Here is a 17228-nt window from a genome sequence, read left to right as displayed (position 1 = left end):
CAAAAAGTCTTAAGCATTTATTTAATACAAAGAAACAAAGGGACACTCTGAATTCCAAGTACAGAAATGCAGGGGTTGTTTTGAAATCAGCTAAATTGCATCTGAAAATACTCAAAGGGATCGATGGGCTCTGCTGATGCAGTTCTTACTGTGTAGTCTGTAGGTGTTTATCCTGGAGCTGGTCAGGGTTTGCTCAGTCGAAGCGATGTTGTGTTGCCCCACTGGATGCAACTCATTCAAGAGGAAATGGATGGGTTTTTGTGTTCCTCTGAGCATCCCTGTGCCAGGTTCCATGAGTGCAATATGGGCAAGTGGCAGTTTGTTAGTCTGGGAAACAGCATCAATTACTGCAGATAAAAGCTGCTGTGGGTGCACTCCTGGCCTGCTGTGCTATGTGTGATAGCAAGGAGGTGGTCCAGCATCCAGGGTAACTGTGCTCTCATTGAAGACATTTCTGTAGAAAGACCATTAGTGTCTTAATTTGTGTTGTAAATGACCCTGAAGTTTCAGTTAATCCAAAGAAGTAAAAGGCAACTTGCTTTTGAAATAGGGATGACAAGTGTACAGTATGCTACGTGTGGATCTCTCAATTACCTCAGCAGGTATCCTGCCTCGTAATTACTAGTGATTAGTGCTAATTTAACCAGCTATGTAGGTTCAGGTCTTTTATGTGACTGCCCTGGAGCCCAGAGGCCCACACTTACACCGAGGCTGAGTTACTATCCAAAAAAAAAAAAAGACACTTCCCCAGAATTTGAGAATGGAAATCCTCTGTACCACGTAGCTTTGGTGGTTTGATTTCTGATTGGTTTTGAATGTCACCACTGCTTTTTCTTGTGGCCCTTGGCCATGTCAGCATACTTAATAATGGATCAGGGCAGTGTTTGGGGAACAATTCTGCAAGCTGAAGGCAGAAAAGTCTTTGAAACGAGCTCAGCTCTGTGCTCTGTGATGTGAGCTGGCTTGGTGGCTGAGCTGTGTGCGTTTAGGCCATGTGTGGGGTGTGCTGGAATTCAGCTTTTCCTTGTTTTCCTGGCTCTCTCCCATGAAAAAAAAAAAAGCAATAAAAGTGCTTTGTTGCCTATTAGCACGACAGGAGTCCTTTTCTTTGGATAATGCTTTTATAGGGAAGTTCGTGTGCATATCACCGAGCCTCGCTTTTAAAAACCAAGTGTGCAGAAGTGATTGATGCTATAGTGTGGCATTTTATTTTAAAAATTGGGGGAAAGTTGCATATTTTTTTAAAAAGTAGCTGTTTGAGTAAATAATGGAGGTACTTTTTTAAAAATAATAAGAATATATGCCACAGTTTACATAGACATATTTCAGATTGAACGTATGCACTGTATCTTGAGATATGGCAACTTCTTATTTTCTCCCAGTGCTTGTACAGCGACTCTTCCATCTCATTCCTGTGTTTGCTTACGGGGTTTCAGCTTTATATGCTTTTTAATGTACTGGAATGGAATCAGTTTTTGAAAATTTGTTAATTTGTTAATTTGGGTATCTTTGTTAAAAGCAGATTGCTAAATGTCTGAAATGCAGTTTGGGCCTTTTGTAATGAGTGATCCAAGCAGCTTGAGGCTGCTTGCTTTAGAATTTCTTGGATTTGTATGATTGAAGATGCTAAAATAATTTTCTAAGTTAAGTTTGACCTGTTTAGAGCGAGTGCTACATTAGAAAATAGATGCATGTGTGCTCATGGCCTGCAGTGGGGGAGGTTCTCCATTCTGAACACCACAAAACATGTATATAAGCCCAATTCCTCAGCTGAGAGCTGGTTTTTACTTGTAAATCTACTCGTGGAAGGGTTCAGTCCATGACATTCTCCAAGTATTTCTTGCTGCCAGTAATTAAACTGGTACTTTTTTGCACACATTGCTCATTGTTTAATATGATTATTCAGAAAAGTGCTGTTTCTGTGGTATTGTATTACCTAAATAGTCATATTTAACTTTTTTTTTTTTTTTTTTTAAACGAGGTTATGGTTTCTAATTGCTCTGTTCCCGTGTTTTTTGCCGGCGTGTAAGAAAAGGTTTTCTTTAAATAGTTATTCAATGCGTTAGCTGCCTGTAAATACTTCTTGCTCCGTACTCTGGAATGTGCTGTAGAAGCTGTATTAGTTCAGTTTAAAGCACTGTTTGAAAACCGGTTTGTTTTGGTTATTTCTATTAAATTAGCAAAATAAATCAGTTTTGAGCTTCTTTTTTTTTTTCTTTTTTTTTTTTTTCTTTTTTTTTTTTTTTGGACATGGAGGTGATGTTGTTATGTTACCAATTGGCAGCTGGCAGATGAGTTTTCTGATGCCTGTGCAGCTCCAGCAACCGGTCCTCCCATCCCAGGGGCAGCAAGCTCAGCAAAACGCCAAATGGAAATCACTTCTCCTCTTTCTTTTCCTCTGGTTTGGAGGAGATCTCTGCCTCCAAGCAACCCCAAGTGCAGTTTGCTCATCGGCTCTGCTGGGCACGGCGTGTGTCTGAAGGATGGAGATGGCACAGCAGTGCGTTCTGTGCTCCTCCTGACTGCTCTGTTGGGATCCCGCTCGGCAGCGCGCTCTCTTTGCAGAATGAAGACGTTCTCTGCCAACCTGAGGTTTAGTTTGCTCACTGCAGCAGGGAATGCAGACTGAGAACGGCGGCAGCTGTGTTAAAAAGCGGGGATGTGCCGGGTACCGTCAGCTCCTCTGCTCGAATCCTGCTATTCTGCTCATCCTGCCTGGGAGCAGAGGTGGTGACCTGGAGTGCGTGCTGCCTTCTGCTGAGAGTGGGATGTGAGCAGCTCTCCTGTGAGCTGTGGTTCACCAGGGGGTGCTCCAGCACAGCCATCTGCGTGCTCCTGGCACTGAACGAGCGCAGCGTTGTCTTGGGAAGAAACTCAGGCTCTGATCCCTGCGGCTGTGGCAGTGGGTTGCCTGCATGGCACTGTGCGGTGTCACCCAGAGCCCAGGGTCAGCAAGCACACTTAAGCAGAGTGCAGTTACCTGGGGGCTTCAGCTTTGCTCATTTCTCCCCATCCTGGCCTTACTGGAGTGCCACGCTCAGTGCCTGGCAATGGGCTCGTGTGGGCAGCGCTCCGCTTTGTTCCTCTGTTGGAAGGAGGCTTCTCTCCCTGCAGAGCTGCAGTGTGACTTTGTTCGTCCTGCAGCCCCTGGGCTCCTGTCACAGCACTGCTGGAATGCTGCCGGCTCCTGCTGGGGGACTGCAGACGTGTCCAACCAAGTTACATCTTCTGCCCAATTATAATCGATCTGGTCCTCCTCCAGGTACACCCAGAGCAGCATCCTTTTAATGTCTAAAAGTGTCAGGCCACTCGATTACTGCAGGCTGCTGAAAACTTATTTCTGTCAACAGTAATTCAGTACATTAATGGTAGTTTCTATCCCATTCTCCTCCCCGGGAGCCCTGGAACTGAACAACCACTCCCAAAAAAGCCGATGTGAATGCATAGCCAGGGGAGATGTGGTGCTCAGAAGCAGGAGGGCAGCATTACCTTTGCTTTGTGCATTGTTTTGTGCCAGGAAGGGCTCTTCAGGAGCTTCATTGCTCAGCAGCATGGGAGCAGGAGCCTGGGGACCTTTGCTTTGGGGAATATTTTGATTGGAAAGGAACAGAGAAGCAATATGTGCTTTATTTTTTGCATAGAAGTTTAACTCATTGCTCTCTGGGGAAAGCGGCTCAGCCTGACTGCCCTCTCTGTCATGAGAGGTTCTGCTCATTTTTTCTTCACTGTTAGCAGCAGAAGGGGTGAATTCTGGATGCTCCACAGGCTCCAGGGGCCAGGCAGAGCGCTGCTGTTTGGCACTTCTCTACAGATTTAATACTTCAAGGAGATCTTCCTTCGTATTTTTTCTCCACGCTCAGTTCAAGGCCCCGTTCTTGTGATTGGTATTGGGTTTCTACATATTCCTAAAGCTCTGTTTCTGTTGTGACTAACAGTACCTTCCTCCTCTCCGTGCACACGTTGGGTGAAGCTGTTTGCTCAGCTTTACTGCTTTGTCCATCAGCACAGATCTGCACATCAAAGCAGCACGTGAAGCAGCACATTTACACACAGACAGCACATCAGTGCTGCCAAAGGATCCAAATCAGAGTCATTCTTATTGGCAAGAAGATCAGAATCTTCTTCTATCCCTTTCCAATTATTGTATTAGCTGGGAGTGTAATCAATGCCATCCTAATGATGGTGTAAATTAATGCTGCTGCTCATTCTCTGGATTTCACTATCAAACAAACCTCCCAGAGACGTGACCAGGTAAAAAATAGAAATAGGAAAAATAAATTGTACGTATAGTTAGCAGTTTTCAGGCTCCAAGCACAAGTAGCCCAGGATTAGGTGTGCATTGATTGTACTCTCTCCTTCACAGAATTGCAGCATGATTCAAAACTTTCTGCTTCCTTCAGCGCTAGAGGTAATGCTTTATTTGGTGCCTCTGCTTCACTGCTGAGATGGAGATCTGGGAGAGGTAAACCTTGTGTCTAAGTAACAATCTATGTCTGCATGAGCACAAAAATGCTGGAGAGGACTCTTGCTTATGGACAGCAGCTGTTCACACCACTGGGTGGTGGTGGCTGTGTTCCATCCTCTGGCACTGGATGGTAAAAGGGGCACGTGACATAAATTCACCCTTATGAGGTGCAGGTAAAGTCCGTGTTGGTGTCCTGAAGGAACTGTGGAGGGTCTGGGTCTGCTGTCACCATCACCCGAGCTTGGAATCCTGATCTGTAAGTGAAGGTGAATGGTTGACCCAAGGTAACATTGGATTCAAAAGAAGAACGTTCTTGGCATTACCTCTGATCAAAATTAACATGGGCTTTTCGTTTTTGTTTTTTTTTTCCAAATAATTGAATTGTGTTATTGATCTTCGTGTTACAAGCTCTCCATTGGACGTTAACCTTTTTATCAGAGCACTCTGTGTTTGCTTTGTTGTTGTCCTTATGCTGCATCACAGCCGTGGGCTGCGTGTCTGCTCAGTGCATGCCATAGAATTGCTCAGGTTGGAAAAGGCCTTGAAGATCATCAAGCCCAACTGCGACCTGACCGTATTACCCTAACTCTAATAACCCTCCTCTAAATCATGTCCCTGACCACCACATCCAAACAGGTTTTAAAGATGGGCCCTGACACTGACTGCCATGTTCCTCTGCCTGCTCACTGATAACAGCATGGATGTGCTGCAGCACCTTCTGCAGAAGGAAAAAGGCTGAGGGGATGGGGCTGACTCCAACACAGCTCTGGGGCATCATTTGGGTGTTGAGTTTCCTAGAAACGCACTGATGGGGAATTTTAGGGCATTTGTCATGTAAATGTTATGCTAAGCTGTACCAGAGTTGAGCTCCTAGTCAGTTACTGGTTCAGTTTCCAACCTGGCAGAGTTTGGGATCTCTGCTCGCTGCAGCTGGACAGCTGGTGCTGGCGTTTGCTGCTTGCAGGTGTCTCAATCTGCAGCGCTGACCGGGAGGTGGTGGTGTCTAATTAAAAAATGTCTCTTTGTGACCATTTGCAGGATATTGCTGTCTTAATAAAAGCTTTCCAACACGTTGCCACAGCAACAGAACTCTTTGGAAGGGTGGGTGCTTAGTAGGTGAAGTGCTCTTGCCAGGCAGGGGCTGCTGAGCTGGGTGCATATTCATGCATTACCCACGAGACAATTAACAAACACCTGCCTATCTCAGGCAGTGATTGATGAAGTTTCCAGTCTTCTATCCCATGGTTTCTTCTATTGTTTAGCATCCTTTTAGCATTGTGACAGCCCAACCAACAGCCTGTTCCTTCGTCCCATGGTCTTCCTCACTCATGAATTCTCTTCACTGATGCATGCTCAGTAGGAGAGTGCCCATTATAAGTAATTTATAGGTACCAACATCATAACCTTTGTTCACTCAGCACTCTGCCATTATTTCTGAGCATCTGCTCATCTTTGGATAGAAATAAGTTTGGCAACCTGTCTTTTAATGATATGTACTGGGGTGTTGGATAGAAGGGAGCACCTCAACATCTGTGTGTTGCATCCCAACCTCCTCCAGGACTGAGACAACTCAGTCTCGTGCTTCTTTTGCTGTTTGATGAGCCTACTTATTGTTGTTTCATCATTTTTGCTGAAAGAAACTACTCCTATTCAAACAGAACAGCCTTACAACACGCTTTCTAGTCTGTAAAGCTACATCCATAACTAAAAGCCCTTGAAGTTCTGCAAGCAAGAACAAATCACATAATACAACAGTTCAACAGCTGTATTTCTAAAAATATGCTACTAAAATACATGGTGTGTTTATTTTTTCAGATCACCAGGCTGGAATTTCAGGCCTGAGCTTCTGGGAGCCTCAGATGAGTCTAAGGGGCTGATGCTCCTGGGTGCTCAGGTGCCTGTGTATCTCCTGGGACTTGCATGATGTGAGAACTCACATTACTTCAGCAGTAATTACCAGACAAAATAAACACAGTGGCATTAATCTCGACGTGCTGTTGTGATGTGGGGCTGAGAGACCTGTGCAGCTGCAGCTGATTTATCTGCGTGCTGCTCCGCGCCGCAAGGAATCATTCTGCTGAGCAGAGCTGTAAGTGACTGTTATAGGATTGCTTCTTTTTTCATGCGTGCCAAATATGTTCTCGAATTCAAAAGTGTGATTCTACTGAGTGGCATGGCGTGCAACACAAATAATAAATGCTACAGGTTTCTGGTGTTTTTTAAAATCTGATTACAAAGTGCAACAATGCTCTCAATCTCTACGGCCACCTCCAGCTGGCTGTGATGGCACTGATGCTAACAAACAAACCTGACTTCTTGTTCCACGCTGCCTTTAATAGCTGTAGTTGTTTGTGCAGTGTTTCTTTGCTATCCTCAGTCAGATTTCAGCATTCACTTTCTTTGTAAGATTGCTCTGGGAGCAGGGCTTGAAACTCTGCGCCCAGAAAATCAAGAGAAAGAGCCTTAGAAGGGTTAAAAGGAATTATCTGGGCTGCAGCTTTAAAAGCATAGTATGGAGGGCACGAAACTGAATTTAGTAGGAGGTTCTTTGTCTGGAACACTCTTTGGCAGTAAACAGATCTCTGATCTCAGAGGCAATCTGAGCGCCAGGAGCACGCAGGCAGCACAGGGCTCTGCAGCCCGACCCGCAGCTCCGGGCGCTGGGGTACGTGGGACCCCCACAGCGCAGCCATGCCAAAGGGTGGGACTGCTGCTGTTGGAAGGAGGCACAGCCTGTGCTCCTAGTTGGACTTCCTGAGACAGAAGGAGGGCAGCGGAGGATGCGGTCTGGGAGATGAGTGGCACCGAGGATGACAGCCGCTGTCAGAAGGCAGTTCGCATCATCACCGAGCTGTGCCGGAAGAAAAGCCTTCCTGCCCTGCATCTGGACACGTGCAGGGAATTCCTTCTGCCTTCAGACCAGAGCCTGAGCATCTCCGAGCCAGGTACAGTACTCTGGTCTTGTGAGCTCGGGACTGCAAGCATCCAAAGCAGGGAAACGCCTGCACAGGGGGGGACTTTTGGGATTTCAGTGTTGGAATTAGGGGAGAACTGTCTTAGCACAGATCTGTCTTTATTTACTTTGTGCCTTCCACAGCTGGTGCAGGTGCTGATTAATCTGTTGGTGTGAGTCAGTGTAACCCAACTGGGAGAGCTGCAAGGTTTTGGACAGGTTGTTGGTGATGTTAATTTAAGTTTCCGTGAAAGTTTCTCATTTGGTTAAAAACCTCAACTCCCATCCTATATGAAGAGAGAAGCAATAAAATGCCTATTTAAGAGACAGAGATGCTTATCGTTATCTCAGCTCAAGAAAAGGAAGGGTTTGTATGAGTTTCTGTTCACCAGGCAGGGTGATGCGTGGGCCAGGAGCAGTTGGTGTATGGCTCTAAAGACAAAGGAGCACTTCTGCAAGGGAACGTGGCGAATTCCCTGTATGCTTCAGCTCACAGCTTCCAGAGAGCAGCCCTTGCCTGCAACTTCCAAAGACATTTGCAGAGAGAACAAACATCACAGGTTCACATGGAGGTGCAAAACCCAAGTGTGGGGGAACTGCTGAATCACGGCCTGAACCTCTGATGGATCACCTGAGGTGAGCAATGAGTCAGCCCTGGGTGCACAGGTGAAGGCAATTCACCTGTGCTGCAGGAAGGGATGGAGCCTGGCTGCACCACTCCTGGACCCATTTAAGAGCTGACTGCCAGTGGGGAAGGATCTCTTCTGGAGATTCCTCCTCTGGAGTTTTGCAGTGAGCCCAGGATGTGGGTAAGCATTCTGTCTATTCTCTTTTTATTATTATAATCTGCTTTGCCAAACTCTCTTGTTTATTTCATAATTATAACATCTTTATATTCATTGATTATATACCAAGCAAATGAAATAATGCTTGTTAACACTATGGATAGCATGACCCTGAGCTGCTTGTGTGCTGAACTACTGGTGTGGAGTGCTTTCTTTTTAAAGCAGCTGACACTTATTTTCAGGTTTCAGTGCATGATAGTTTATCAGCCCAGCCTGACTCCAAGTGCTCAGAAACCTGGGAGATCTGTGCAGAGCTGAGCAGTGCAGTCATCCCTCAGCCCCTGCCCGGGGCTCACTGTGCCATCTCCCAGCTCTTCCTGCTGCTGGGATGAGGCTGCAGCAGCACACCTCAGCTTGCCCTGGGACTCTCCCTTTTTGCTGGCCAATGTGCCTGACCTAAAATCTTCATTTCATGTATGACTTGTCATCTTCTGATGGGCTCTTACCTCTGCTGGCACCATCTTTAGGTGTGGCATCCACTGATGCTCTTTTCTCTAGAACAAGTAACTTTTGACACTTTTTCCTATATTTTTTTAACCTTGATAACAAAGTTAGTTTTCCTGAGTGTGCAGCAAAAATACCACTTCTGTTCTTGTTACACCCATGGAGATGGCAGATAGGGCCCTGCAGGTGTTTATGCAGCCCATGAAGGACCTCATTGGCATGTCTTCAGGTCACACCAACATCCTCCTTTAACAGCTGCAGGTGCTTCAGCCTCTGTCCCAGTTCAGGCCGTGCTGGGCTGACTGCTCTGGGTACTCTGCTGTCTCTGCTCAAAGTGCCCAGGCCCATTTTAAGCTCAGGCAGAAATGAGGATGCTGTTTGTGCCCTACAGGTACCATACATTGCAAAGCTGGAACACTGCACCAGCAGGGGAAGCACATTTCTTTGCAGGAAGTGCTAACTGATGCATTGAGTGTGTTGGTGAGATAACCTTTCCCATTACAGTCTGTATGTGTATCTCATTACCTGCATTTGTGCTTTGTCCATTTTCCACCTGTTGGAGAAATGCTAAGTCATGGTCTGAAACAGTGACTGAGCACCTGATGTGAAGGCAGGGCCAACCCAGGAGCTCAGATGTATGCAATGCAATGCACCTGAGTGACCAGATCCTGGCTGCACCCCTTCCCAGACCTCACTTAAGGGTTGGCAGTGGAGGCAAGGGTACCTTGCTGGAGGTCCTTGCCTCCTTGAGGCCTTCCCATGGTAAGCAGCTTCTTTCCTTTGTTTCTGTGCTCATGGCTGTTGCATTCGAGCACAAATTCTCACTAGCTGCAGCCTGGGACCTTGCTGTTCTGGTGCTGTGCTTTCCATCATGTTACACCACCAAAGGTTTGTGTGAAGTGAATTTGCTTCTGGTCACCAGGAATCCTAAATTCAGATCTGTTGGGCTCCTAAACATAATAATGTGCAGATAAAAACCAAAGCTGTACAGAGGTGAGCAGTGATGAGACTTTGAGACATGGTGCCATCTCAGCACCAGCAGGAAGGTCAGGGGAGGAGCAGTGCAGCCCTGGATGCTGTGTTGGGCAGCACAGCTGTGCTAATCTGGATGCAATGTTTGCTGGGGTGAATTTGTCCCACTGTCACATGAATTCAAGGACTTCTCTGCAAGTTTTTTACCTCCTGGATAGATCTACTGGCCGAGGGATGAATAAGGTTGAGTTGACAGGGCTCCCTGTGCAGCTCACATTGCTGATGAATGGGAGCATTGCTAAGAAATTAGCTAGGTACTACTAACCTCCTTGAGCTGCATCTGGCCATGGAAAAGAACTGTGGATGTAAAAACACTGGAGTGGTTTATGTGAAAATACACAGGACTGTGCAGCTCTGGTTTTGTGCACCGATTCTCTTGTTTGAAAGCACTTTGAATTGGATGTGATGAGAGCTTCTGTGTATCAAGGAGATGCTACCCTACTCTCTGTGCTTTGGGTTATGTAATAGCCTGTTCCCCTATTTAGTCAATAAGAGAAATGTAGCTGCAGCATTTCTCCAGTATGCCGTACAGCATTGTGTACCAATGAAGGAGCAGAGCGGGCTGCTGCTCGGTAATAACTCCACGTGCCTGAAAAATAAGGCTCTCGGGTGAGGAAGGTGTTGCAGTGATGTGTCAGCAGCAGTGCCACGAATAGCCCTGCTCTCCTGGCTGTGGGCCCTGAGGTTGGGCAAAGGCAGTGTCCTTTGTTGTGCCCATCTCACCCCCCTGCAGCTCAGTGCACCTGACAGCTCTTCCCATCCTCAGCTGCCGTGCAGTGATGCTGTGTGCAGATAGCAGACAGCCATGAGCTACAGGCGGAGGAGATCTGTGATATAGAGCCAACATTTACCACTGCAGTGATGTACCTTAAGCAAACGGGTGTATCGCTGCTGTGCCCTGGAGCTGCAGCAGTTGCTCTGAGTTTACTGAGCTCTCCGGCAACGTTTTGGAGGCAACGTGCAGATGTGTTGCAGCCTTTACCCTGTAGGCTGTGTGAGCAGCAGACCCTGCTGACTTCAGCACAGTGTGAGCATCCTCCCCAGCCCCTTCCCTGGGCACTGATTGTCCTCAGCACAACGCCCTGCTGCCGTGCAGATGTGGGGTGCCAGACCCAAAGTGAGAGGAAGGAAAAGAACAGCTGGGGAAATGGGAAAACAGGAGACTTGAAGTGTCTGCTTCCCAGTGTGGTTTTTCAGCTCTAACCCTTCCATAACTCGGTGCACAGTTGTGCTTTGCCCTTTGTGTGAACTGCTCTTTTTGCATTCCGTGGCACAGGCAGTTCTTGTGCAGCACCAAGCACGCTCCTGGCACTCTGCAAATACTATTAAATGCAAAACCCACATGTCTGTAAGCATTCCTGCTGCGGGAGGAAAGAGGCTGAATTTCTGTGCAGTATGGGGTGGTTTGTTGCAGAAATGCTGATGGGGAACAAATATTTTTATATGGAGAAATTGCATCTGAAGTACGTTTCTGGGGGGGGAAAAAAAATCCCTTGATAGGGCAGCTTGACTAATGGAAAATTGATGGCATGCCCATTCACTGATGTGGGATGCCTCGAGCCACTAGCTGTGAAATAAGGGCAATTCCAGCTTTTACTTATTGGCTGTTATAACATACTTCTCTGAATCACTGTTCAAGTATATTTTAAGTAAACATGGTGGTATAACAGTGAACGTGTTTGAAGCCATCCAGGCAAAACTAACACTAATCATCCAGGCTTACATCTCTGGAGGCCAAGCATGTGAGGAGCAGCGCCTGTGGGCAAAGATCTGTCTTAGCACGGAGCAATGCACTTACAAAATGGATTTTTGCCTTCCTCTGTGTCTGTTCCACCAGCAGGTAGAGAGCCAGCAAGGGCTGCATGCAGCAGATTTGCTCTTTAGCTCAAGCAGAACAGGTTTGTGCTCTGATCCTGAAGGTGTCGTGTTCAAACCTTGCAGCAAGAGGAAGGCTTTAAAAAACTCTATTAGAATAAGGTCAAAACCAGCAGCATAAATCAAGGGGAAATTGATTGTATAGTTTGTCTATGAATATGTTTACGTGTTTGGAGTATAGCTCTGTGACTTCACAGCTGGCTCTGTGCTCATTGTAATGGTCCTGGTAAACAAACAGCACTACAGAGCTGTGCAGTGCGTGCCTGGGAGCTTTCTAAGTAACTCTGCATAGCGGCGAGGCTTGAATCTGCTTAATTGCTGCTGGTTGGTTCGTTCCTGAAGCAGTCGGGGAGTCTGAGTGTGTTTGTAGTTTTCTTGCGGACCTCAGAGCTGTTCCTGCGCTGCTGCAGTCGCCTCATGCATAGTCAGGGATGGGGATGTGAAACTCCATAGAAACAGGCAGCCAGATTGCTGCTGGTGTTAATTGGGAGGGTGAGCAGGCGGAGGGCAGCGGCGGTGCATTGAGCTGGAGACCAGCTGCCTCCTTGGTAAGTCCACATTTCTGAAGTTACTTTCTTATATTTTTCTCTTTTTTTTTCCTTTTCCATAATATATAGCCTCTTTTCCTTAACAGACTTTTACTTTAAAGGTTTCTGTCTTTCCCTTTGAAATGCTTTCTTTCGCTATCAGCATTCTCCTTATGCTTCAGGGAAACCAAGCATGTGCTTTCAGCTGGTTCAAATCAGGGCATATCCTTACCCTGTCTGTCTCCGCTGCTTTGCAGCAGGATCCTGAGAAGCTGATGGTTTTGTTTGCAGGTGTTTGTTGCTGGACAGCTGTGCTGGGATCATACCAGCACTGTGGGTACGGCCTGCTGCACAAACCATATTCACATAGTCTTGTGTGCACGCTTATTTTTTTGGATACCCTACCCTACCTCAACTCTGATACAAATCTCATTTAGCTGTAGTTTCAGCTATCCTTGTTTTCTTTCCCTCTTTCCTCCTCTCTTTGTTCACATTTCTTGGTACGCTCATTTTCCTTAGAACGGGCGAGCGTTCATTTGATGTTGGTTAAGCAGCTTTATCTGGCTTTGCTATTTATTTCTTCTTCAGGTGCAATAATGCACCCTTTTCCTCCTGTCTGTATATCACAGAATGCCTGTCTGTTGCAGCCCTTATAGCTTCACTCCAGTGGACTCGCACACAGCAGTCGTTTATGATAGCAGTGGTTTGGGAGAGATGTGATGTGTTTCTGCCATGCGTTGTCATTAATTATACTTGCACAGTGCAAAATGGCATCCTGGAGAGACAGTGAGGGGGTCTCTGGAGTGGCTGTATGCTGAATTCTCTATGGAGGAAAGGAACTTACCTAAAGGGTGAGACTGCAGCCACTAATTAAGGCCACCCTCATGTTTAGTTCAGTTTGTAATGTAGCAGGTTCCTGTTTGACAACACAGAAAAATGTGCAGCAAAGACTGAAGGAGGGATGCTGGAAGCTCTGCACATACAAACCCTTTCAGAAATATCACTAGGAGGACATCCGTTGCCAGAATATTTGCTTTCATTTGATAGCAATTGCCAGACATCCTAGCACACCGCTGTCTCTGGTGATGCATCACTCGTTTCCTGTGCATCTTTGCAACTGCTGCAAAGAAATGCATGCACTCCTGTGACAGCTCAGTGCTCAGGAGCACACGTGTGTTCAGTGCTACAGAGTCATTCACAGATGTTGCTACAGCACACGGTGATGAACTGTCGTGGGATTAGCACACAGCTATGGACTGTAATTGCATGCAGCGTGGCTTATAAGTAGTTCATTAGATTGTCATCAGTTAGGCATAAAGCAATGACAACTGTTACTATCTCATTTATAATGCTCCAGAGAACAGCTGATTAAGACACCAAGCAACTGAAGTCGCTGGGAGATGGGAGATGTTTCCTTTAGTCTGGAGGAATTTTTCCTTGTATCTCTTTGGGTCACTTTTATTACAGAAGTGCAACGTTTCTGGCAGCTCAAATTCCCCTTCTTGTTGCACGTACCAACAAAAGTTTCAGCAAAAAGCTTTCTTTTGGTGCACTCCGAAGGGAAAATCCAGATCTCATGCAGGTGATGCGTTGGGTCCTCAGACCTTTCTGACAGCCTCATCCAGTTCTCCATGTTCTGTAGCTGGGAGAACTGCATCTCCTGAAGGATTGCAGTAGGTGCTGAACAAAACTCCAGCATTGCTTAACAAAAGAAAGCTTTGTCTGGGCTGGAACTGGTCCGTGCTTGGACCATGGATCACAGATGCTTGGGACACAGGCTCCCCCCCAAGGTCTCCTTTTGAAGCAGGTTGTCTTTGCACTGAATGTGCGAGAATGAAATATTTTGAATTTTGTAATCTTATATAATTACTCTCAAAATAGCTTCTGATTCATCCTTGCCTTTGAAGCTGATAGTTTGCATTCCAATAAGCTCTGGTGTGGCAGGAACCCTGTGGTAGCAGCGAATTAATTTTTAAGAAGTTTTCTCTATCTCACTGAAACTTCAGCACAGGCAGTGAGAGCCTTCTGTCTCTGTCCTTCCCTTCTCTTTAGGCAGCAGTGATGTGCAGGTAAGGTGGGCAGACTCTGGCTGAGCTCCTGCACAGCCTCTGGGTGCAGGAAGAAGCTGCTGGAAGCTGATAGATGTACCCACTGTCCCAGAATGGAGGAAGAGTATGAATAGAATGAGCCTCTATTTGCTGCTTGCAGGAGGAAGGTGGGATCTGCAGAGCTTTAAAGGGGATGTTGTGAGGAGTTGGTGTTCCAGAGCCATTGGTATTTCATAGGATTGTGCTGCAGTAGGCAGTCAAGAAAGATAATCAGTTAATTTTTTATTATCAGGAAACTAGAATATGCTGATTTGTTTCTTTCCAGACTGGTCACAGTAGTGAATATTTGTGTCCCTTCATGTTCCCCTCTCACTTGCTGTAAGGATGCTGCATGCCTTCAGGCTGGGCAGTGTTGCCTGCCTCTCTAAAGAAACCTGACAAGCAGCCAAGCTCCTCATAGTCAAAGCAGAGTGCCAGAAGGTGCAGATAGAGCAGTAGGTGACAGCTTACATGTGCTCCTATTGCTCAGGCTGCTCCTCGGATAGAAACAGGTTGGAGGGTTTGCAAAGCAAGCTGGTAACCCGTGCAGGCATGGGGTGCCTCTGGTGGCCTGGTGCTCATGGGATGCTGCTGCCTGGTGGGTTCTATGTGGGGCTGATAGAAAATGTCTGAAGGATGATAAAAGCTCTGCTCATCCATAACTGTTCTCTGAGCTGATCCCTGAAAATCTGCTGAAAATTCAGTGGGATCTTTTCCCATCCCCAACTACTGCACTGTTGCTGTCTGTGATGTTTAAGCAGGAGCTCCTGCTGCAGTGCTTCACAACGCATCTCTGCTGCTGGCTACCTGTGAAAAGAGAATTGGCAGCAGTTAGACTTTGAAGTGACAGCTGTTAATGCCTTTTCTGGTCCAAGAATATTTCAGGACATTATCCCAGAGCTCATAGCTGCCTAGGGAATATAGCCAATAAATCAAGAGGTGTTGCTGAGTTTCAGATTGACACCCAAATGGCAGCGAGTGGACCTGCAGATGTGACAATGAACACATCAAGCAGAGCAATGGCACGCTGGGCATGCTCCCAACCAGCAGAGGCAGCTGGTGACAGGCTTGCAATGATTACCTCTTGCTGATGCTTTCTGCAGACCTCAGTGCATGCTCAGCTGTGGGCTCTGTCAAAGAGCTGTTTGCTGCTGGTGGGTGCCAGGGATGGTGTGTGTGCTCTCTATTTGTTCTGTCAAGATTCCCACATCTGTGGCATGCTTGAGGAGGGAAGAAGGAGCTGGCTGAGAGCAGCACTGCACTGCGGATCACCTCTCATCAAACTCAGCATTTTACAATTCATAAGGCAGCCCGTTTCCATCTCAAAATTCCTGTTGCAAAGTGCTCTGCTTGCTGCTTTGCTCCTTGGTGCCTTCTGTGTTTTGTTCTGAGCACTAGTCCCAAAGGGGCTGTTCCTTTGCTCTGTTGCAGTTCCTATTTTGTCTCTAGCTGTGCTGCTGCTGGATGCTGTGTAGCTGTGCTGCCCCAGCATTTCGTTTCTGTTCCATCCATTCCCTGCTCCTTTGGAGCTCTGTAAAGCTTCAGAACTGAACAGCGTTGCTGAATAAACATGTCCATAGCCAAGATTGAATGGAAACTTCTTCCTCTTCCCTTGCTGTCATCATGTGCTTCCCCTCCAGCTCCCCAGGCCAGGTAGCTGAGGCTCACCACAGTTTCTCATGTCCAATTCCAAGCCTCAGCCCATCAGATTTACATTGCTTATGCTTCTCAATGACACATAAATTAGATTAGCAATTGGTGAGTGCCTCGTGTGCTCTGTTGTAGCCCCAGAGCTCCTGCCTTCTCTTCCAGCAATAACTCTCACACTAATCCAACATTTGGATGTGTGATTTCTACAAAGCATAGACATAGAAAGATATATTCTCATTCTCACAAGCCCTTGGCAATAGAAAATTGTGGCAAAAATGGGCAGAGAAGCCTGGAAATACCTGCTGACATGGTGCGAGCAATGGCCAAAACATGATTCTGGAAAACCAGCCGTGCAGATAGCAGAAATAAAGTGAAGGTACAACACCATCACCCTCATCTTCCCTGTGCTCCCATGACTGCTTTTCTAGGCAGCATCTGCTGGGGCAAGAAGGGAGATCCTGAGTGATATTGGTTTTTTTTCAGTGGGAAATAAACCAGAGTGAGCTTTCCCTGACTCTGAGGTTTTCCACTGGCTACTGAGAAGCTTACCAGTCAGAAATGTGCACAGGAAAGGTGCCTGTTGGACCCTTAAGCTTCCACCTGTGGTGCTCAAACTTTGTTCAAACCCAACAGCTGCTGGAATGATGAATGATTGCTGGGATGTGAGAGCTGTCCCACATGTTTTGTTTTCTTGATGGGGAGCAGGTGGAAGAAAAGCTAAATTGCATCCTCTAAGATATTAAATACAACTCTTCACATGAAAGGCAGAGTTATCTGTGCATCTCTTTAAGATCAGTGCAGCTACTTCTGAGTATTACCAGTCAGTGTTGCCATAAGAAGACACGCGCTGTCTTGCAGTTAATAGGCTGTCTTTATCACAGCTTTGTCATATTATTAATCACTTTCTGTTTGGACATTGCTAATTATCCCCTTTGGTAACTCAGCCAGGGTACTGTGAAGTCATCTGAGCTATAAAATGGAGTCGTGGTTCCACGATGTTCTCTTAATTAGTTCCATCCAACATGAAACAAAAGGGTTGCTTTTGCTAATGAGATGCCTTTGGAGTGCAAGGAAAGGAGCTTGGATAACCAAGAAAGGATTTCCCTTTCTTAAATTTGCTTTTAGCTTCAAAGTTTTAAATTACTGTGCTGTCCTTTCATTCTGCCCCTGGGCTGTTTCATCTTTTGTTTGAAAGGCAGGAGGAGTGCAGAAGAAAACGGTGACCTTCTCTGAAGCTTTGTAGTTTGGAGTCATCCTATGGACTTTGCTCTAAGGCTCAGTATCAAGATGCACGGAAGCAAAAGAGCAGTGTTGTTTTTGCAGCATGTTGGCCTAAGCTGCTCTGTGCTG

At 46.4% G+C, this 17228-nt stretch overlaps 1 protein-coding gene across 3 annotated transcripts in view; it reads left to right on the top strand.

Annotated features, from left to right (window-relative positions):
* Positions 1 to 7025: 7025 nt before the first annotated feature.
* The window catches only part of SYT6 (synaptotagmin 6), a 28826-nt gene continuing 18623 nt past the window's right edge, over positions 7026 to 17228 (top strand). Inside the window, exon 1 of one of the 3 annotated variants that reach the window (XM_010724124.4) lies at positions 7026 to 7410. In XM_010724124.4, the coding sequence (XP_010722426.2) occupies positions 7260 to 7410 (151 nt within the window). In that variant the 5' untranslated portion in view covers positions 7026 to 7259. Of the gene's footprint in view, positions 7411 to 8095; positions 8228 to 17228 lie in introns of those variants that run through there. The other 2 variants (XM_085210689.1, XM_085210690.1) reach the window with 2 other exon arrangements.

The sequence above is a fragment of the Meleagris gallopavo genome, chromosome 28, assembly GCF_905368555.1.
Source record: "Meleagris gallopavo chromosome 28, MGAL_WU_HG_1.1, whole genome shotgun sequence".
NCBI lineage: Eukaryota > Metazoa > Chordata > Aves > Galliformes > Phasianidae > Meleagris > Meleagris gallopavo.
This window is presented reverse-complemented; position numbering and strand designations above follow the sequence as displayed.